At 36.8% G+C, this 23,001-nt stretch overlaps 3 protein-coding genes across 3 annotated transcripts; all 3 read left to right on the forward strand.

The window, feature by feature from the left end:
* The first annotated feature begins 388 nt into the window (after positions 1 to 388).
* On the forward strand, positions 389 to 4,833 carry LOC148837062 (extracellular calcium-sensing receptor-like). The gene is made up of 6 exons (XM_088914798.1): positions 389 to 591; positions 821 to 1,115; positions 1,700 to 2,509; positions 2,591 to 2,818; positions 3,306 to 3,429; positions 3,920 to 4,833. The coding sequence occupies exons 1-6, from the start codon at positions 389 to 391 to the stop codon at positions 4,831 to 4,833; spliced, it is 2,574 nt and encodes an 857-aa protein (XP_088770924.1).
* A 4,951-nt stretch (positions 4,834 to 9,784) lies between these two features.
* On the forward strand, positions 9,785 to 14,447 carry LOC148837063 (extracellular calcium-sensing receptor-like). The gene is made up of 6 exons (XM_088914927.1): positions 9,785 to 9,987; positions 10,215 to 10,509; positions 11,072 to 11,881; positions 11,963 to 12,190; positions 12,920 to 13,043; positions 13,534 to 14,447. The coding sequence occupies exons 1-6, from the start codon at positions 9,785 to 9,787 to the stop codon at positions 14,445 to 14,447; spliced, it is 2,574 nt and encodes an 857-aa protein (XP_088771053.1).
* Positions 14,448 to 16,580: 2,133 nt separating this feature from the next.
* On the forward strand, positions 16,581 to 20,422 carry LOC148837064 (extracellular calcium-sensing receptor-like). The gene is made up of 6 exons (XM_088914257.1): positions 16,581 to 16,750; positions 16,901 to 17,189; positions 17,508 to 18,320; positions 18,418 to 18,645; positions 19,098 to 19,221; positions 19,524 to 20,422. Exons 2-6 carry the CDS (start codon positions 16,935 to 16,937, stop codon positions 20,420 to 20,422), a joined length of 2,319 nt encoding a protein of 772 aa, XP_088770383.1. The 5' UTR covers positions 16,581 to 16,750; positions 16,901 to 16,934.
* Positions 20,423 to 23,001: the final 2,579 nt, after the last annotated feature.

Below are 23,001 nucleotides of genomic sequence, written 5' to 3' on the forward strand. Positions count from 1 at the left end.
ATATATACTGTGTATGGTCTATTCATTTAAATTATGGCTGTACACTGTTTTATAATGTTTAATAAAAATGGCCTCTTTAAACTGGATTTCTTAGATGTCCCAAAATCATTCAATGCTAATTCTTTCTTTCTGTGAGTGTATTTGTTCCACAGTTTAAATCCTGGAGAAATACAGTATGCACAAACAATGTTTGTAGAAGCAGATGTTCAAAACTTAACAATTCTTTCTCCTGAGGTGATCATAACATTGAAATCACCACTGAGAATTGATGCTACAATGTGCGTTGGAACACTGGTTCACTGCTAATTTTAACATTTAAGAAATACACAGACGTATATAAGCACCTTGAGCTGAAGTACTCTGTCTTTAGGACAACACACATTTGACAATGTTGCTGCTTGTAGCAGTAGCATTAATTATGGTTTTGACAAGTGCTGAAAAGCCTATTTGCCAGCCATACAGAACACAAGAACTGCTTCAGTTTTCAAAAGAAGGGGACATTACAATAGGAGCTGTTTTTTCAATCCATAAAAACCCCGTTGTTGTAAATCCAACATTTGAAGTAAACCCAGGACACATCAGATGTGAAAGGTAACTGATCTATTATCACTATTTTTAAAAATAAAAATACATGTAAATTTACAGTAGCTAAAATACAGTAGCTACGTGAACAGATAACGTGCTTCATGTTTAAAGCAAGCATTTTAAAATGTATGATTTAATCAGCCAAAATATTAATTATTTAAATGTGAATACTGTTAGATGTAATGATAAAAATACTGTGCAATTTGTGAAATATGTGTATGTATTTGCTCCACAGTTTAAATCCTGTAGAATTACAATTTGCTCAAACTATGATCTTTGCCATTGAAGAAATAAATAACGGTTTGGAGATTCTTCCTGATATTTCCCTGGGCTATAGGATATATGATTCCTGTCGCTCTATCCCTCTGACTATAAAGGCATCTCTGGATTTAATGAATAGCCAACAAGTAGGATCTGTGTTAAACCAGTCCTGCACCAAACCATCAACTGTCCACGCCATCATCGGACACTCGAGCTCAACACCAACAATAGGAATGGCTGCAACTGTTGGACCCTTTCACATGCCAGTGGTGAGAACATTTTATTTCAAAAGTACCGTGTCAAATAATACAAAATTAAACTTGAGTGGAATTTTAAAATAAAAAATTCAGTTTCAATTTAGCCGTGTAAATTTAGAAATTATTGCATTTTTAATGTAATTACTCGATCATATGATGTCTTTATATCACAAAAGCATAATTAAGAAATCAAAGCTAATCTTTTTTCTTTCAAGCCATTAATAAGTCCAATAAACGTAATCTTCAAATTAAGAGACCAAGCTTTGATGTGTTCTTTGTAGCACATTACGAGGACTGTAAAGAAATATAGCAAGAAGAACTAAATAGAGGCAGGTCATACTATTATCTTGTATGAAGCACACACATACACAGTTTCAGTATGTGCTATGCTCATACTTACTCATACTGTAAACATTCAAATATAATTAAAACTTATGAATGTATAATAATCTTGTGTATGCTGACTACTTCACCTGTGTTTCCCTTCCTAGTTATTTTCAAGTTCAAGTTTATTTCAAGTTCATCTTTTTAATCTCAATTAAGCCATTTATCTCCTCCTACAATCTAAGACAATGTCTTGTTTTTCATTCCTGCAGATCAGTCACTTTGCTACCTCTGCCTATCTCAGCAACAGAAAGGAGTTCCCCAGCTTCTTCAGGATGATTCCCAGTGATTATTACCAAAGCAGAGCCCTGGCAAAGCTTGTGAAGCACTTTGGATGGACCTGGGTTGGAGCCATTCGAACTAACAATGATTATGGCAACAGTGGGATGGCTACCTTTGTACAAGCTGCCCAGCAAGAGGGGATCTGTATTGAGTATTCAGAGGCCATTTACAGAACTGATCGTAGGGAGAAATTCCTTAAAGTTGTAGATACTGTCAAAAAGTCAACTTCCAAAGTAATTGTTGCTTTTGCTTCTGGTCCAGATCTGGATCTACTGATAAAAGAACTTCTGATTCAGAATGTCACAGGTTTCCAGTGGGTGGGGAGTGAGGCTTGGGTTACAGACACGTACCTTGCATCACAGGAAGGTCATAATGTTCTGGGAGGGTCAATTGGTTTTGCCATTCCAGATGCTGAAATACCAGGACTAAAAGAGTTTATTTTAAATGCTCGTCCATCAAGCACCCCTGGAAACTCTGGTTTAAATGAGTATTGGGAAAGTATTTTCAACTGCAGCTTGTCACTTCGCAAGGATGCACATACTAAGCCATGCACAGGAGCAGAGACTCTGAATGGAATAAATAACCAATACACGGATGTATCCGAACTGAGGATATCCAACAATGTGTATAAAGCTGTGTATGCTGTAGCCCATTCATTACACAATCTTTTCGCATGCAATATTAGTCAAGGATACACTGATAAAACATGTGCAAACATAAATAAAATAGAACCTTGGCAGGTAAATATATTTATATCCGAAATAATATCATGCATTTGACCTGAAAAGAACTGAACCTGATTTTAGCTTGTTTTCCTCTAGGTGCTGCACTCTTTGGCCAGAGTCAACTTCACAACCAGGAGTGGAGAGAAGGTGCATTTTGATGACAATGGGGATCCAGTAGCACGATATGCAATAGTTAACTGGCAGCAGAACAAGAAGGGAATCACAGCATTTGCCGTTATTGGTCTATATGATGCTTCTTTACCAGAAGGACAACAGTTTATAATGAGTGATATCAGTGTAGTCTGGGCAGGAGATCAGGATAAGGTAAGTTTCTCACTCAGTATTTTATTTTTTTGTATTGAAACATAGCCTCCACTGAAATCCAGTGGCCACAATTCTCAGGTAATCCCTTCTACTTTGTGTGTTTCTGATTTAGTTGGATATAAATAAATCAAAAGTGCAGTATAAATCTTATTTTAAAGATTCCAGTTAACTACTGATTAGGAAATTCTGTAAGATTGGTGTTGTGAATGAGTTAGCGCTCCAAAGGTTTCATGACCACGTACAGTAACTTTACTTATCCAAATGACTCATTTGCAAAAGTGAGAGGTCTTGTTACAGTATTTTATTTTTTCAAAAACCCTTGACCTGTATGTCCTCTTTAAAATACAGTTGTGTACTTGTGTACTAATCTGACTTAACAACAATGCCCACATTGCTATTGAGTGCTGTAATTGGCATATTAACTTTGAACAAATCTCCAGTCTTGCTTTTTAACAAAAGAACATAATTGTCTCTCACTGTCTTGCAGGTGCCAAGATCAGTGTGCAGTGAGAGCTGCCTTCCAGGGACTCGTAAGGCCATTGAGAAAGGGAAGCCCATCTGCTGCTTCATTTGCATTCCCTGTGCAGAGGGAGAGTTCAGCAATATCTCAGGTAGCAATTAAAACAATTAATGCACATTAACAAAATACTAACTTTTTCAGTATGTTAATAAAAGGCTGTGTTTGTACCCTTAAGCAAGATGTTTCACTCAAATTGCCCCGGTAAAAACAGTGATGTATAAATGAAAACTCTCCAGGCTGTAATTGTAAACAGGATTTTTTTTCTCAACTGATTGATCTAGTTAAATTCTTTATACAACAAAAATAATATCTAATGAAAGATAAGAATTTGTATTAAGAAGTACTGGATATGTTAAAGAAGTGATATTCATGTCAGTAATTCTGCTGTTTTTAAGAGGTGTCCAGAAATATCCCATTTAAATTGAGCTAAATTGTATTATTCTGCTCCACCCAAGAATAAATTTAAACTAAACTACTGATAAAGAATGTTCAAAATGCAAGATGAAACATACAGGGTTAAGATGAGTTCTTTGATTAATTTGTGTTTGTCCCCTAATTTTAAAAAAATATTTTATTTTCAGATTCAACAGAGTGTTCAAAGTGTCCAGTGGATTACAGATCAAATGAACAGCGAAATCAGTGTGTCTTAAAAAGCACAGAATTTTTGTCATTTGCAGAATTAATGGGGATACTTTTAACGGCATGTTCTGTGCTTGGAATGTCCTTTACCATAGCAATATCTATTATTTTTTTCAGGTACAGATCTACTCCTATTGTAAGAGCCAATAACTCTGAACTAAGTTTCCTTCTGCTCTTTTCATTGACTCTGTGTTTCCTCTGTTCACTTGCTTTCATTGGCCAGCCCTCTGACTGGTCCTGTATGTTGCGCCACACAGCATTTGGGATCACATTTGTCCTGTGCATCTCTTGTGTTCTGGGGAAAACCATAGTGGTGTTAATGGCCTTTAGGGCTACACTGCCAGGCAATAACATTATGAAATGGTTTGGGCCCAAACAGCAGCGGTTAAGTGTTCTTGCTTTCACACTTTTACAGGTATTGATTTGTGGTCTCTGGTTGACAATATCACCACCTTTTCCAAAGCAAAATATGAAATATTATAAAGACAGAATCATTCTGGAGTGTGACTTTGGATCTGCAGGTGCATTCTGGGCTGTGTTAGGGTATATAGGATTCCTCTCTGCCTTGTGCTTTGTGCTCGCTTTCCTGGCTCGGAAGCTGCCTGATAACTTCAATGAAGCCAAATTCATTACATTCAGCATGCTCATATTCTGTGCTGTCTGGATCACCTTTATCCCAGCTTATATCAGCTCCCCTGGGAAGTTCACAGTAGCTGTGGAAATCTTTGCTATTTTAGCTTCAAGTTTTGGGTTGCTTTTCTGTATTTTTATGCCAAAATGTTATATTATTTTATTGAAACCAGAAAAAAATACAAAAAAACATGTGATGGGGAAAATGCCCTCAAAATCATTGTAGAGTAATTAATGTATTTTAAACTTATTGTTAAAATTTAAATACTTTTATGTTATGTTTCAATTTTGAACTTTCACCAACCTAATTTATAATCCCTATGTTAACTATTCATGTATGATCTTATTTTTTCTGCAACATATGGAACAAAGGCACTCTGCCCTGGTCCAGAGGGATACCTGTCTCTTTTGGTTTTCAATTTAATTGGGGCCTTAACCACTGATGCACGTGACTGATCTGTTTGCTTGTTGAGACTTTTCTCCACTCAGTACTTTCAGCATACAGAACAGTATGCAGTCTCACCTCAACTTGCTAATTAGGCAATAGCTTTTTAGTCAGATGTAAGGGAGCTCTTATGTATTTGCCGGTGATTAAGCTCTTGTCTAGAGCCAAACCACTAGACACAATATTTCCTAAACATCTTGGTTGAGAGTCATAGATACAGAAATAATAGAACAATACTGTATACATTATAAGATTTGACTACACAACTTGTTCCTTTTTGGAGAAGGTGGTGGTAGGAATACAGAAATGCATAACTTTCTGTATCTTTTTCTATTATAAACTGTCTTTTTTTTGTAGTGGACTAATTGATTAATTTCCATATTTAAATGTTCTTAAAATAAATATATGTACTACAATGATCAAAAAAAGTATCTTTCATGTAGGAATTGCATCAATTTATCTATTATCTCTCTATTTATGTATTTTACTGTATGTAGTTTCACACATTTGGATATATATTTGAATAGTTCAAATATAATGACAGATGCACATTGTTTCATTACCTTAAAAAGTACACACTTCCAAAGGAGTCTCTCCTTTGCACAAGGAGGAATGTAATGTTGGAAGTCTTTCCCTGAGAAAAAGAGATGACATCTCTGACATTGTGGTGTGGCAATGTCTACCACACACGCTTTGGTGTCCTGAGCTTCAATTAGGAGTGAGGCTGTCTCATGTATCTCTTTGAAATTCCTTAATAATAATAATAATAATTATAATAATTGCTTTCACTTATATAGCACTTTTCTGGACACTCCACTCAAAGCGCTTTACAGGTAATGGGGACTCCCCTCCACCACCACCAATGTGCAGCATCCACCTGGATGATGCGACGGCAGCCATAGTGCGCCAGAACGCTCACCACACAGCTATCAGTGGGGAGGAGAGCAGAGTAATGAAGCCAATTCATACATGAGGATTATTAGGAGGCCATGACTGGTAAGGGCCAATGGGAAATTTCCCCAGGACGCCGGGGTTACACCCCTACTCTTTTCGAGAAACGTCCTGGGATTTTTAATGACCACAGAGAGTCAGGACCTCGCTTTTACGTCTCATCCGAAGGATGGCGCCTGTTTACAGTATAGTGTCCCCGTCGCTGTATTAGGGCATTAGGACCCACAGAGACCACAGGGTGACCGCCCCCTCTTCCAGCAGCAACCTTAGTTTTTCCCAGGAGGTCTCCCATGCAGGTACTGACCAGGCTCACACCTGCTTAGCTTCAGTGGGTTGTCAGTTGTGAGTTGCAGGGTGATATAGCTGCTGGCCTTAAACTCATAATACACACTGAGTGCCTCAGCTGCCAGGATGGTACAATAGGAATGAAAGAAATCGGTAACTTAATGAGCTACTTATCTGAGAGATAAGAGATATATTGATGATAATATACACTGATGGCAGCTTCATGCCGCTATGAAGGCAGTAGTTGGATAATTGCTACTGTGTAATTTGGGATCAAAATCAATATGGAGACAGGAGTGAAAAAAGTAGCGCTGGACATTGCAATTCAATTCAATTCAATTCGATTCTATTCTATTCTTGATTGCCATGTCAACAAAGTTGATTGGAAATTGTTCTAGTGCAGCAAAAAGTCATATTACACTTACAAATACAACATTATGAGGTGCCTAATCTAATGGCCTCTACATACAGTAGGTGCTATTTCGTTAACCGAGCAGGACTACATTTGATGTTTTGAAACCTCCTTCCCAAATGGAGAAGTTTAAACAAGGAGCTGGCTGGATGGAAGGGCTCTTTCTCCAGAACTCGAGATAACCCATAACCAAACTCTGCCACTACAGGGAGCCATAAAAAGTCCATAACATATTCAATTATGCACAAACATTACTACTACAGTTTTTTTTTAAATCATATGTAAATATTTCCAAACAAAAAGAAGAAACATGATTAAATTAGATTGCAATTTGAAGATAAAAGGGCAAGTGCTGTGATTAATTAATCAATATACTGCACAAATCATCTAATAATCATCATACACAAACAGGTGAAACGTGAAAGAAAGAGCAGAGTTGTCAGAGGATTTAATGAGCTTGTTAATAACAGAGAAGAGCACTTTATGATTTCCTAGACAGTGAGAGTCTATTCAGTACAGCAGCACACATTTTGGATGAGAAGAGGAACAGATTGTCTTCAAAACAGATGTTTGTATTCATAATCAAGAATCTGCCCTTGATGTTTAGTAAACAATAGGCTTAGTAGCTAAAGAGCTAAATTAGGCTGACTTGTTTCTTTTTGGTTGTAGTAGGCTGCTATCTTGTTAAACATCTTATTGAACACACCCACACAGGAAGAAGGCTCCACAGCCTTCTTTCTTCTCTTTTCAGCATGGAATAAACCTATTACTTGTTCCTTTGCAGCATAAACACGCTGACGCAGCTACCCACCTTAACTACCTTATTGAACATTTTATTTTATTAGAATTGTGGGTTGTGATTAAGTCTTTTATTTTGTTTCAGCTTGTTTTTTCTGATTGCTATATATACTGTACAGTATATGCCATATGTATGTGTCATGTGTATAAATGTTTTGTGTATATGTTTTATTAGTAAAATGTCTTCATTTTAAGTGATTATTTTATTTATATTAGTAAGAAGTGTTTATATTATGGTAATTGAATGATATGCCCATTACATTTCATTTTGTTAATAAACAATAAACAACTTACACTTGTGTTGTACAGTTTATTTTAATTGGAAAAAATAACAAGGGTAACACTTTACCATGAGACATGAGGCTTGTACATTGTTGGTTTAGTAGGAGCTTAATGTAGTAATTTTGAAAAGAATAAAATGGTATCGGTATCGGCCGATTCGAATGACGTGGAATCGGTGATCGGTATTGGCCCTAAAGAGCCTGATCGGAGCATCCCTAACCAAGACATTATTTTTCTAAACCTTTTTACAAATGATTAATTGTTTTTAGTAATTCTCCCAACAATTATTTACAGCACACATTCATCCACAAAGATTACCAGAAAATAATCTCAAAAGCTGAGTGGATTTCTTTTAATTCCCAAAAGATATGGCCACAATAGGAAAATTCACCAGTTTCTGTTTCCATCTCAAAAAAGAAATACAATTACAATGTCATTGGTGTGACAGGTGTGATTTCTTTTATACTATTAGTGCCATTGTTTTAAGAATACATTTTAATAAAATATAATGCTTTTAGTTGAGATATGCCCTCTTGAAAGTAATTATATTTAGATACAGTATTATTGTTACACTGAAAATGTAATAATCAAATATTATTATTTTTGAATTATATATAAGAAAGAGAAAGTAAGGATGAAGCCATTTCTTCTACTTTTTAATGATATTATGTAGAATTATGTATTATTAGTAATATGCAATATTACACTCTATACTGTACAACTCTAGATAATGGCAAGATATTAATTAATTGCTGTGCAGTCTGATAATGTGCAAGTCCATTACTGATGGCAGCATTAGTGAACAAGCAGTCAAAACATTTAGCAAACAAACTACTTTCACCCTAATTGGGGCTCATTAGTGCAGTGTAGCCATGTATTCATGTATTGGCTGTGCTTGTGAAGCTGTTTTGTTATTCATTTCAGCTTGCAGATCCACTGACTGTTAAAGATCAACCAAAAAACTGCAAAAAACATGCAAAAAAATGTTCTTCACCATAGAAAGAAAATACTACACCTTTAAAAAGTCCTGTAAGGTCATAGAAATCAAGTCTGAGTAGGTCAGGAAACATTTGCAAAGAAAACAGAGTTAAGAAGGACCATAAGAGATACAACTGTATTAGTCTGTACTCAATATTTATGATTACACCTTTAACTCTACGTTTTTAGTCTTTTGATGCATTTTAGCACACTTCTTTTGCTTGTATTTTTTTATTTAATTATTTTTTCAAGTTTCTTCTTTAGTCCATCCTCAGTACTGATGCCAACTGCTGCCTGCATTGTGTTACACTCTATACAACTAGAGAGCAAGTAGAAAAACTTTCTTCATCCATCCTATTTTACTCTACCAGGATAAATAGTTAAATAATGTCAAGGATATACTGTAGGGACTCGTCTATTAATTCTGGGTAAAGCGATCTAATAGAACTACAAAAAACAACAGGTTACTTGTACCTCAGTTCTTCTGTAGTTGTATCACACGTAACAACAATCATGGTTACACTGTATAAAATTGTACAGTATATACACAATATAGATTTTAATGACTTGTTCAATACATAAAAATCAAAATGATGCCAATGTAAAAAATATATTAGCATGATTTATGTATATATATGATATATACTGTGTATGGTCTTTTCATTTAAATTATGGCTGTACACTGTTTTATAATGTTTAATAAAAATGGCCTCTTTAAACTGGATTTCTTAGATGTCCCAAAATCATTCAATGCTAATTCTTTCTTTCTGTGAGTGTATTTGTTCCACAGTTTAAATCCTGGAGAAATACAGTATGCACAAACAATGTGTGTAGAAGCAGATGTTCAAAATTTAACAATTCTTTCTCCTGAGGTTATCATAACATTGAGATCACCACTGAGAATTGGTGCTACAATGTGCGTTGGAACACTGGTTCACTGCTAATTTTAACATTTAAGAAATACACAGATGTATATAAGCACTCTGAGCTGAAGTATTCTGTCTTTAGGACAACACACATTTGACAATGTTGCTGCTTGTAGCAGTAGCATTAATTACGGTTTTGACAAGTGCTGAAAAGCCTATTTGCCAGCCATACAGAACACAAGAACTGCTACAGTTTTCAAAAGAAGGGGACATTACAATAGGAGCTGTTTTTTCAATCCATAAAAACCCCGTTGTTGTAAATCCAACATTTGAAGTAAACCCAGGACACATCAGATGTGAAAGGTAACTGATCTATTATCACTATTTTTAAAAATAAAAATACATGTACTGTAAATGTACAGTAGCTTAAATGTACAGTAGCTACTTTACATGAACAGATAATGTACTTGATGTTTAAAGCAAGCATTATAAAATGTATGGTTTAATCAGCAAAAATATTAATTAAAAATGTGAATACTGTTTTGATTTAATTTGTGAAATCTTTGTTTGTACATGTATTTGCTCCACAGTTTAAATCCTGGAGAATTACAATATGCACAAACTATGATCTTTGCCATTGAAGAAATAAATAACAGTTCTGAGATTCTTCCTGATATTTCCCTGGGCTATAGGATATATGATTCCTGTCGCTCTATCCCTTTGACTATAAAGGCATCTCTGGATTTAATGAATAGCCAACAAGTAGGACCTGTGTTAAACCAGTCCTGCACCAAACCATCAAATGTCCACGCCATCATCGGACACTCGAGCTCAACACCAACAATAGGAATGGCTGCAACTGTTGGACCCTTTCACATGCCAGTGGTGAGAACATTTTATTTCAAAAGTACCATGTCAAATAATACAAAATTAAACTTTAGTGGAATTTTAAAATAAAAAATTAAGTTTCAATTTACCGTGTAAATTTAGAAATTATTGCATTTTCAATGTAATTACTTGATCATATGATGTCTTTATATCACAAAAGCATTATTAAGAATTCAAAGCTAATCCTTTTTATTTCAAGCCATTCATAAGTCCAATAAATATAATTTTCAAATTAAGTGACCAAGCTTTGATGTGTCCTTTGTAGCACATTACTAGGACTGTAAAGAAACATAGCAAGGAGATAAATAGGGGCAGGTCATACTATTATCTTGTATGAAGCACATACATACACAGTTTCAGTATGTGCTATGCTCATACTTACTCATACTGTAAGCATGTACAGTAAGCATAATTTAAACTTATTCATGTCTAATTTAGCATCCTGTATATACTGACCACTTCACCAATTTTTACCTTCTTAGTTGTTTTAAATCACATTTAAGCCATTTATCTTCTCCTATAATCTTGTTATCTAATGTCTTGTTTTTCATTCCTGCAGATCAGTCACTTTTCTACCTGTGCCTGTCTCAGCAACAGAAAGGAGTTCCCCAGCTTCTTCAGGATGATTCCCAGTGATTATTACCAAAGCAGAGCCCTGGCAAAGCTTGTGAAGCACTTTGGATGGACCTGGGTTGGAGCCATTCGAACTAACAATGATTATGGTAACAATGGGATGGCTACCTTTGTACAAGCTGCCCAGCAGGAGGGGATCTGTATTGAGTATTCAGAGGCCATTTTCAGAACTGATGACAGAGAGAAATTCCTCAATGTTGCAAACATTGTTAAAAAATCATCTTCCAAAGTAATTGTTGCTTTTGCTGCTGGTCCAGATTTGGATCTACTGATAAAAGAACTTCTGATTCAGAATGTCACAGGTTTCCAGTGGGTGGGGAGTGAGGCTTGGGTGACAGACAGGTACCTTGCATCACAGGAAAGTTACAATGTTATCGGAGGAACAATCGGCTTTGCTATTCCAGATGCTGAAATACCAGGACTAAAAGAGTTTATTTTAAATGCTCGTCCATCAAGCACCCCTGGAAACTCTGGTTTAAATGAGTATTGGGAAAGTATTTTCAATTGCAGCTTGTCACTTCACAAGGAAGCACATACTAAGCCATGCACAGGATCAGAGACTCTGAATGGAATAAATAACCAATACACGGATGTATCCGAACTGAGGATATCCAACAATGTGTATAAAGCTGTGTATGCTGTAGCCCATTCATTACACAATCTTTTCGCATGCAATATTAGTCAAGGATACACTGATAAAACATGTGCAAACATAAATAAAATAGAACCTTGGCAGGTAAATATATTTATATCCGAAATAATATCATGCATTTGACCTGAAAAGAACTGAACCTGATTTTAGCTTGTTTTCCTCTAGGTGCTGCACTCTTTGGCCAGAGTCAACTTCACAACCAGGAGTGGAGAGAAGGTGCATTTTGATGACAATGGGGATCCAGTAGCACGATATGCAATAGTTAATTGGCAGCGGACCATGAAGGGAATCACAACATTTGACATTATTGGTCTATATGATGCTTCTTTACCAGAAGGACAACAGTTTATAATGAGTGATATCAGTGTAGTCTGGGCAGGAGATCAGGATAAGGTAAGCTTTTCACTGAATATTACAATGTCCCTGGTGTCACGACTGTAGTCCCTCCCCCCTTAAGGGCGCTCCGGCCCTTTCACTTTGGACTTGATTTCGTGCACCTGTCCCCTGTTCCCCGTCCACCTTAAAAGCCAGGTGCTGACGTTAATCCCGCCTCTGCATCTGATCTCCGAATCGTGCGAGTCCGGGACCTGGAAGCGCCTGGTCCCGTTCCCGTCAACATTCCGCCGACTCTAACCCGGTTCTAGTTTTTATCTTGTCTGTTTTTGGATGGACCTCCCGGTTTTGGACTTTTGTTTTCGTTTTGGATTCCCCCTTTGGATTTCTACTGGATTGTTTGCCCCGGACTCACCCCCCTGAACACCAGCGCACCAAGGACATGCCCCCCTGTTTTGATACCTGTTTCCTGCATGGCTTTTCCCTAGTGTTTCCTCACTATTCCGAATTGTGTCGTCCGCATAGGGTCGGGAAAGAACTGTTCCGTTACACCTGGGGTGACTCATTTGCAAAAGTGAGAAGTCTTGTTACAGTATTTTATTTTTTCAAAAACCCTTGACCTATACTGTATGTCCTCATAATACAGTTGTGTACTTGTGTACTAATCTGACTTAATAACAATGCCCACATTGCTATTGAGTGCTGTAATTGGCATATTAACTTTGATTGAACAAATCTCCAGTCTTGCTTCATAACAAAAGAACATAATTGTCTCTCACTATCTTGCAGGTGCCTAGATCAGTGTGCAGCGAGAGCTGCCTTCCAGGGACTCGTAAGGCCATTGAGAAAGGGAAGCCCGTCTGCTGCTTCATTTGCATTCCCTGTGCAGAGGGAGAGTTCAGCAATATCTCAGGTAGCAATTAAAACAATTAATGCACACTAACAAAATACTAACTTTTCCAGTATGTTAATAAAAGGCTGTGTTTGTACCCTTAAGCAAGATGTTTCACTCAAATTGCCCCGGTAAAAACAGTGATGTATAAATGAAAACTCTCCAGGCTGTAATTGTAAACAGGATTTTTTTTCTCAACTGATTGATCTAGTTAAATTCTTTATACAACAAAAACTATATCTAAAGAAAAATAATAATTTTTATTAAGAAGTACTGGATGTGTTAAAGAAGAGATATTCATGTCAGTATTTCTGCTGTCTTTAAAGTGATATTCAGAAATATCCCATTTAAATTTAGCTTAATTGTATTATTCTGCTCCACCCAAGAATAAATTCAAACTAAACTATTGATAAAGAATGTTCAAAATGCAAGATGAAACATACAGGGTTAAGATGAGTTATTTGATTCATTTGTGTTTGTCCACTAATTTTAAATTTTTTTTTATTTTCAGATTCAACAGAGTGTTCAAAGTGTCCAGTGGATTACAGATCAAATGAACAGCGAAATCAGTGTGTCTTAAAAAGCACAGAGTTTTTGTCATTTGAAGAATTAATGGGGATACTTTTAATGGCATGTTCTGTGCTTGGAATGTCCCTTACCATAGCAATATCTATTATTTTTTTCAGGTACAGATCTACTCCAATTGTAAGAGCTAACAACTCTGAATTAAGTTTCCTTCTGCTCTTGTCATTGACACTTTGTTTCCTCTGTACATTTACTTTCATTGGCCAGCCCTCTGACTGGTCTTGTATGTTGCGCCACACAGCATTTGGGATCACATTTGTCCTGTGCATCTCTTGTGTTCTGGGGAAAACCATAGTGGTGTTAATGGCCTTTAGGGCTACACTGCCAGGCAATAACATTATGAAATGGTTTGGCCCCACACAGCAAAGGTTAAGTGTTCTGGGTTTCACACTTGTACAAGTCTTGATCTGTATTCTTTGGTTAAAAATATCACCACCTTTTCCAAACAAAAACTTTAAATACTATAAAGATAGAGTTATTCTGGAGTGTGAGCTGGGATCTGTAGGCGCATTCTGTGCTGTGTTAGGGTATATAGGATTCCTCTCTGCCATGTGCTTTGTGCTCGCTTTCCTGGCTCGGAAGCTGCCTGATAACTTCAATGAAGCCAAATTCATTACATTCAGCATGCTCATATTCTGTGCTGTCTGGATCACCTTTATCCCAGCTTATATCAGTTCACCTGGGAAGTTCACTGTAGCTGTGGAAATCTTTGCTATTTTAGCTTCAAGTTATGGTTTGCTGTTATGTATTTTTATGCCAAAATGTTACATTATTTTATTTAAACCAGAAAAAAATACAAAAAAACATGTGATGGGGAAAATGCCCTCAAAATCACTGTAGAATAATGAAGATATTCAAATGTACTGTATCATTTACATTTAAACAGTTTTAGGTTTCACTTTTGATGTTTTGCCAACATTATTTGAACCCAAAATGAATTTCTAATCTCTATCATGACTATTATCTTGTATTATCTTATTATTCTTATTTTTTCTACAACATATGGAACAAAGGTTCTCTGCCCTGGTCCAGAGGGACACCAGTCTCTATTGGTTTTCAGTTTAATTAGGGCCTTAACCACTGATGCATGTAATTGATCTGTTTGCTCATTGAGACTTTTCTCCTCTCAGCATATAGACTATTGTGGAGTCTCACCTCAACTTGGTGATTAAGAAATAGTTTTTAATTCAAATATAAGGGAGCTCTTAAAATGTGAAGTAGGAACAGCAAACTTTACACATTATATGCTATGCTATAGGATTGAAAAAAATACAGCTAAAAAGGTTTTAATCTATTTGTCAGTGATTAAGATATTGTTCAGAGCCAAAACACTAGACAGATTATTTCCTGATCACCATGGTTGAGAGTCATAGATACGGAAACAATAGAACACATACGGTATTCATTATAAGATTTGTCTAGACAACTTGTTCCTTTTTTGAGGAAGGACGGTTACTGTGTGATTGCCAAAATATCCAATTTCATTTGTTCCGATTTCATTATGTGAAACATTAAATGACTTCAGAAATACACAACTTTCTGTAACCTTTTCTATTATACAATGTCTTTTTTGTAGTGGACTAATTGATTATTACAGTTAATATCTGTACTACAATAATCAATAAAAGTATTTACCATATTGTAATTGCATCAATTTATCTTATACGTAGTTTCATATATTTGGATCTATATTTGAATATTTGAAATATAATGACAGATGCACATTGTTTCATTACCTTATAAAGCACATACTTCCAAGGAAGGAGTCTCTCCTTTGCACAAGGAGGAATGTAATGTTGGAAGTCTTTCCCTGAGAAAAAGAGATGACATCTCTGACATTGTGGTGCGGCAATGTCTACCACACACGCTTTGGTGTCCTGAGCTTCAATTAGGAGTGAGGCTGTCTCACGTATCTCTTTGAAATTCTTTAAACTCATAATACACACTAAGTGCCTTAGCTGCCAGGATGGTACAATAGGAATGAAAGAAATCGGTAACTTAATGAGCTTCTTACCTGAGAGATAAGAGATATATTGATGATAATATACACTGATGGCTGCTTCATGCCGCTATGAAGGCAGTAGTTGGATTATTGCTACTGTGTCATTTGGGATCAAAATCAATATGGAGACAGGAGTGAAAAAATTAGCGCTGGACATTGCAATTCAATTCAATTCAATTTGATTCTATTCTATTCTTGATTGCCATGTCAACAGATCGCAGTGGACTTTTGACACCTACTGTATAAAGACAGTAGTCCAAAGTTAAGTGTGTTTGTGATAAAAAGACACAATATGGGAGAAATCAGGAGACTCAAGGCATTAAGTGGGAAGGGAAATAAGAAGGAAAAGGATAATCATCACCTGAGAAAGGACAAAATTTGGTCCTTTACGGGACCAGAAGAAGAAGCCAGATATCAAGAAGAATTGGTCAGGTCAGTGAGGTCAGGCAAATCTAATCAAATCTGTTAAGTTAGCACCTAGTTTACTATATTGTATATATACTGTAATATTGTATATACAATATATAATATTATTAGTTTTTAAACCATTTGATATTCTGGCCAATAGATAACATTGCACTTTTTATATTCAATTATGAAAAATATTTCCACCATACAGTTTTTTAAATCATATTTAAATATTTCCTAAAAGAAAAGAAAAAACATGATTAAAGTCTTTTGCAATTTGAGAATAAAAAGGCAAGTATTGTGATAAGGGAAAATTAATTAACATACTGCACAAATCATCTTATAATCATCATACACAAACTTAGTGATGATGTTACTCTGAAAGTGAACTACAACTCACCTGAGAATTTGTACATTGATGTGAGGATTAATTTTGTTCCACGTCATTTTAAGCATAAAAGATGTGCGCTGCAATGGGTAAGTATCTATTGCTAGAGAATATTAGTGTGGGACACTGGAAGCAGTTAATAATGTTGTTTCTTATAGATGTTGCATTTATTGCCTTTTTCTCAGCCACTGAAACACCGGTTTGTGAGCCATATGGAACAGAAGAACTGCCACAATTTTCCAAAGAAGGGGATATCACAATTGGAGCTGTTTTCTCATTCCATAAAAATCCTGTCACTGATAATCCAACATATAAAACCAGTCCAGGACATGTCAAATGTGAAGGGTAAGTAAGGTAAGTTATTAATGAAATAATTATAGAAAAAGTTTGCAAACAATAAAATTGACAGTTATAGCTGTGCTATTTAACCAAATAACATTGTAATATCTTAATTATGCATATTATTATTATTCATGTAAGTATATTTCTGTACAGATTAGACGCTGCAGAATTACAGTATGCACAAAGTATGATCTTCACAATAGAAGAAATAAATAACAGTTCTGACCTTCTTCCTGATGTTACCCTGGGTTATAAGATATATGATTCCTGTCGCTCCGTTCCACTGTCTATAAAAGCATCACTGGATTTAATGAATAAGAAAGAATTTTTCTCAAACCAGTCCTGCTCCAAATCATCTTTAGTCCACGCGATTATAGGACAGTCCAGCTCCACACCAACGATAGGAATTGCAGCAACTGTTGGACCTTTTCACATACCTGTGGTAAAGCTTATTTTTTTCTTTTTAACATAATGCAGACTTTCTTGTATATTCACCAGTTTTGCAGCTGAGATACTGTAGGATATGTAATCTTAAAAGCAACTAATGTAATGGAAAATAAATTAATCAAATAGTTTAACTAAAAGCCAAGAAATTATTTAATAAACCAGCTATTCTCTACGTAAAAAAATAAATCAGGAGGATTTACATATAATTTGACTTGTATGTAGATATATTTATACTAACATTTATCTGTTAATATAATCAATTATGTGTATCTGATAACTTACATGTAGATGTTTCTATCCTTTCTTACCGTAGATTAGTCACTTTGCTACCTGTGCCTGTCTCAGTAACAGAATGAGGTTCCCTACCTTCTTCAGGACAATTCCTAGCGATTATTACCAAAGCAGAGCCCTGGCAAAGCTTGTGAAGCACTTTGGATGGACCTGGGTTGGAGCCATTAGAAGTGACAATGATTATGGCAACAATGGGATGGCTACCTTCATTCAAGCTGCCCAGCAGGAGGGGATCTGTATTGAATACTCAGAAACCATTTATAGAACCGATCCAAGAGAGAAATTCCTTAATGTTGTAGATATTATTAAAAAATCAACTTCAAAAGTAATAGTTGGTTTTACAAGTGATGTAGACATGGATTTGTTTGTCAAAGAATTAAACATTCAGAATGTTACAGGTTTCCAGTGGGTGGGCAGTGAAGCGTGGATTACAAACAGATATCTTGGATCAAAGGAAGGTTATAAAGTCCTGGGTGGGGCCGTTGGCTTTGCAATTCCGAATGCAGAAATACCAGGTCTGAAGGAATTTATTCTAAATGTTCGTCCATCAGACACTCCTGGAAACACTGGCTTAAACGAATTGTGGGAGACTATTTTCAATTGCAGTCTAACGTCTCATAATGATTCAAGTACTAAGCCATGCACAAGAACAGAGACCTTGAAAGGAATAAGCAATCAATACACGGATGTATCAGAACTGAGGATATCCAACAATGTGTATAAAGCAGTGTATGCTGTAGCCCATTCATTACACAACCGTTTTACTTGCAAAATCAGTCAAGGTTCATCTGATGATGAAGCATGTGCAAACAAAAAGAAAATTGAACCTTGGCAGGTACAAATAATCTACTTTACAATATTATGCATTAAAAAACAAATAGAACAGGGTAACATCAGGAAGAAGGTCAGATTTCAGCTCTTTTTGTTTCTAGGTGCTGCATTATTTGAGAAGAGTTAACTTCACCACCAGGAGTGGAGACAGTGTCTATTTTGATCAAAATGGGGATCCAGCAGCTCGGTACACACTAATAAACTGGCAGCCTAATAAGGAAGGAATTACAATATTTCAGACTATTGGTCTGTATGATGACTCCCTACCAGAAGGACAGCAGTTTATAATGAATGACATCAGGCCTGTGTGGGCAGGAGATCAGGATAAGGTACTGTAATGAAACAAGGTTGGATCTGTTCAAGCCTACACAGATCCAAAAAGAGCAAAAACAGTGGGAGACAGAAAAATATTGAATCTCTGTGATTTTGTGGGGGAGAAATACATTTTTACACAGCTTAGATCCTAAAGTGCAGGATACCCCATCAAATACCCCATTATACATTTGGATTTGGGTAGATTTGACATGGTAGATATGCTCATGAAAGCTGACAAAATAATTTTGAATGCACAGCTGTATCTTTCTATATAAGCTGTACATACAGTACTGACAACTTTTTAGAGTGCCAAAACAGTGTAGATAAAGTATTATTTCACTGTAGCTTCATAACTGTAAAATGAGAAATATAAGCAGGTTGGCCTTTTGCCACTATTGTACATATGGAAATATGTATTCCAAAACTGCTTTTCAAAATAATTTTGAACACTTAATCTGGATTTTAGGTTCCAAAGTCCATCTGCAGTGAGAGCTGCCTTCCTGGGACTCGTAAGGCCATTGAGAAAGGGAAGCCAGTCTGCTGCTTTGTCTGCATCCCCTGTGCAGAGGGAGAGTTCAGTAATGTAACAGGTACTTTAATTTCCATAAGGAGTTTAATGTGTTAGATGAGCTAGATGACCTACAGTAATTTGCTACCTCAGTATTGTATCTTCAGCAAAACTAACAAACTCTGTAGATATGAGATATAGTTACAGAAATATGTGGATGAATTTGTATATGTAAACTTAGAGAATTGTTATAATAAATATTAAATACTAAATGTGCATTCTTCACTTTTACCATATACTTTACCTATACTTCAAAATGCTGTGCTTTTTCAAATTGTTTGCGCACAATCTTTCAAAATTTCATTTTTTGACTTGTATTTTCAGATTCAGTGGATTGCTCAAAATGTCCCCTGGAATACAGATCAAATGAACAAAGAAGTCAATGTATCCTAAAAAGTATTGAGTTTCTGTCATCCGGAGAATTAATGGGAATACTTTTAGTCACATGCTCTGGATTCGGAACTTCCCTAACCATAGCAATAGCTGTTGTTTTCTTCAGATACAGATATACTCCAATTGTAAGAGCCAATAACTCTGAACTGAGTTTCCTTCTGCTCTTTTCATTGACTCTGTGTTTCCTCTGTTCACTTACTTTCATTGGCCAGCCCTCTGACTGGTCCTGTATGTTGCGCCACACAGCATTTGGGATCACATTTGTCCTGTGCATCTCTTGTGTTCTGGGGAAAACAATAGTGGTGTTAATGGCCTTTAGGGCTACACTGCCAGGCAATAACATTATGAAATGGTTTGGGCCCAGACAGCAACGGTTAAGTGTTCTTGCTTTCACGCTTGTTCAAGTCTTGATTTGTATTCTTTGGCTGACAACATCACCTCCTTTTCCATACAAGAACATGAAATACTATGCAGACAGAATCATTCTGGAGTGTGACCTGGGATCTGCAGGTGCATTCTGGGCTGTGTTAGGGTATATAGGACTCCTCTCTGCCATGTGCTTTGTACTCGCTTTCCTGGCTCGGAAGCTGCCTGATAACTTCAATGAAGCCAAATTCATTACATTCAGCATGCTCATATTCTTTGCTGTCTGGATCACCTTTATCCCAGCCTACATCAGCTCCCCTGGGAAGTTCACAGTAGCTGTGGAAATATTTGCTATCTTAGCTTCAAGTTATGGTTTGCTGTTATGTATTTTTGTGCCAAAATGTTATATTATTTTATTAAAACCAGAAGAAAATACAAAAAAGCATGTGATGGGGAAAATGTAAAATAATTAATGTTTTCAAATTGGGAATTGGGAATTGGGAATTTCTAACTATTTTTATGTTTCAATTTTGAACTTCTACAAGAAAGTAGTGCTAATTGACACACCACCATTCCACCCAAAATATTAATTCATGATTTTGCCCCAGCATTAATATGTAATCAATATCCTGGCTATTCATGTAGTATCTAGCATTATTAGTAGTTATAACCATACTATCTAGTAGTATGCAGTCTTGTTATTTTTTCTACATTGTATTTAACAGAGGTTCTAAACCCTAGTCCAGACAGACAGCTGTCTATTTTGGTTGTTAATCTAACTGGGCCTTTAACCACTGATGCATGTAGTGTTATTGATCAGTTTTCTTGTTTAAACCTTTCTCCACTCAGTCCTTGGTTTATAAAATACCCTAGTTAAAGTGTATTATTTCCAGTACCTCCAGCATACTGAAAATAAAGTAGAATCTCCTCAGCTTGTTAAGAAAGAGATTGTATATTTCTGACTAAAACTATTATAAGGGGATCTGTTTTTGATTAACAAAAGCGTGAAAGATAAGGTATCAAACAGCACAGCTGTAGTGCTGTTTTTTTCCATCATCTTAAGTCCAGAGCTGGTTGCATTTCAGCTAACTCACCTGGATGAGTGGAGGTCTGAAACAGGAACTGAAAAAGGGGTTCATTCCCACTACACACCCTATACAAATGTGCAAGAACTGACAGAAATTGTAAAACTAATACAGCTAAAAAAGGACATGTAAATCTTTTTTCATGATTAAGAACTCCTACAGTGTTATTACAGTGTGGGGGTTAGAGTGTAATGTGTTCTATTATTTAAATTAACTTTTTATAGAGATCTGAATGATTTCTGTATTTAAAATGTCATTTAAATAAATACCTGTATTACAATCATCAATAAAATAATTTTCCTGTAGAACATTTTAATGTATCTTTTCAGTACTATAAGTTGTTTCATATTTGGATAACTAAAACTCACCCTAGAGAGCACACTGTTCCAAAGAGAGTCTCTCCTTTGTGCTTTGGACTTGCTGTATGCTAATGTCAAGGATGCCTACAGCTCCTCATCACTCCCCCCCCCTGGGCAGATCTGACCACAACCTTGTTCATCTCCTATCTCTGTACAAGCCTCTTGTCCTACAGTAACCAGTGACCACCAGGACAGTGAGGAGATCAGCTGAAACTAATGATGCACTTATGAACTGTTTTGAAACAACGGACTGGGAGATACTCTGTGAGCCTTATGGAGATGACATTGATGGTCTTACCCACTGCATCACTTACTACATAAATTTCTGTGTTGACAGTGCATTGCCCATCAGGAAAGTGTGCTGCTTCTCCAATAATAAACCCTGAGTCACCAGTGATCTGAAGGCGGTCCTAAATTGGAAAAAGAGGGCTTTTTGAGCAGGTGACTAGGAGGAGCTGAGGCGAGCACAGAAAGAGCTAAAGGTGAGAGTTGGGGAGAGCAAGGTGGCTTATGGGAGGAAAATGGAGAACAGTCTGATGGAGAACAATGTGAGAGAAGTGTGGAATGGCATGAGAAAGATCACCGGATACAAGCTGTCCAGCGGCCAAAAGACTGAGGGAGGCCTAGAGAGGGCCAATGAGCTGAATCTTTTCTTTAACAGATTCGATACAGGGTCCACTGTCCATTCACCTCACAGACCTTCACCCCAGACACCCTCTTCATGTCCTCAGTCACCCCATCATGAAATCCCTCCTACTCCATCTTCCCCTGCCCTCCTCAGCCTATCCATCACAGCTGACCAGGTCAGAAGGGAGCTGAGGAGACTCCATGCAGGGAAAGCAGCAGGTCTTGACAGTGTCAGCTCTAGGGTGCTAAAGATCTGTGTGGACCAACTGGGTGGAGTGCTGCAGTGCATCTTCAACCTGAGCCTGAAATTAGAAAGGGTTCTGGTGCTCTGGAAGACATCTTGCCTGGTGCCAGTACCCAAAAAGGGGCACCCTAAAGTCTTGAATGACTACAGACTAGTGGCACTGACATCACACCTGATGAAAACTCTGGAAAGGCTTGTACTAGACCACCTCAGAATCCTGGTGAGTACAGCACTGGACCACCTGCAGTTCGCCTACCGGTCACACTTGGAAGTGGAGTACGCTGTCATCTATCTGCTACACAGAGCTAACTCTCACCTGAAGAAGACAGGGACCATTGTGAGAGTTATGTTCTTTGATTTCTCCAGTGCCTTTAACACCATCCATCCCCCATTACTGAGAGATAAGCTAAGGGCGGCACAGGTGGACACTCCCCTGGTATCCTGAATTATAGACTATCTGACCTGCAGGCCAAAGTATGTAAGGCTACAGAGCTGTGTGTCCGAACAGATTGTTAGCAGTACTGGGGCTCCACAGGGGACTGTCCTTGCACCATTCCTGTTCACTTTTTACACCTCTGACTTCAAGTACAACTCTAATGTCATCTGCAGACGTTTTCGGATGACTCTGTAATTGTGGGGTGTATTAGTGAAAGAAGGGGGGAGGAATATAGGAGTTTGATTACCAACTTTGTGGAGTGGTGTCATATTAACCAGCTAACATCCAGCTA

This window comes from Atractosteus spatula, chromosome 4 (genome assembly GCF_055471065.1).
Source record: "Atractosteus spatula isolate fAtrSpa1 chromosome 4, fAtrSpa1.hap1, whole genome shotgun sequence".
NCBI lineage: Eukaryota > Metazoa > Chordata > Actinopteri > Semionotiformes > Lepisosteidae > Atractosteus > Atractosteus spatula.

Excerpts from the sequence above, each read along its gene's own strand:
- LOC148837062 (XM_088914798.1), top strand. The coding sequence starts at position 389 with ATGTTGCTGCTTGTAGCAGTAGCATTAATTATGGTTTTGACAAGTGCT. Across the intron at positions 592-820 it reads GGACACATCAGATGTGAAAG|TTTAAATCCTGTAGAATTAC; the intron begins GTAACTGATCTA and ends TTTGCTCCACAG. Across the intron at positions 3,430-3,919 it reads AGAGTTCAGCAATATCTCAG|ATTCAACAGAGTGTTCAAAG; the intron begins GTAGCAATTAAA and ends TTTTATTTTCAG.
- LOC148837063 (XM_088914927.1), top strand. The coding sequence starts at position 9,785 with ATGTTGCTGCTTGTAGCAGTAGCATTAATTACGGTTTTGACAAGTGCT. Across the intron at positions 11,882-11,962 it reads ATAAAATAGAACCTTGGCAG|GTGCTGCACTCTTTGGCCAG; the intron begins GTAAATATATTT and ends GTTTTCCTCTAG. Across the intron at positions 12,191-12,919 it reads GGGCAGGAGATCAGGATAAG|GTGCCTAGATCAGTGTGCAG; the intron begins GTAAGCTTTTCA and ends ACTATCTTGCAG.
- LOC148837064 (XM_088914257.1), top strand. The coding sequence starts at position 16,935 with ATGATCTTCACAATAGAAGAAATAAATAACAGTTCTGACCTTCTTCCT. Across the intron at positions 17,190-17,507 it reads GACCTTTTCACATACCTGTG|ATTAGTCACTTTGCTACCTG; the intron begins GTAAAGCTTATT and ends TTCTTACCGTAG. Across the intron at positions 18,321-18,417 it reads AGAAAATTGAACCTTGGCAG|GTGCTGCATTATTTGAGAAG; the intron begins GTACAAATAATC and ends TTTTGTTTCTAG.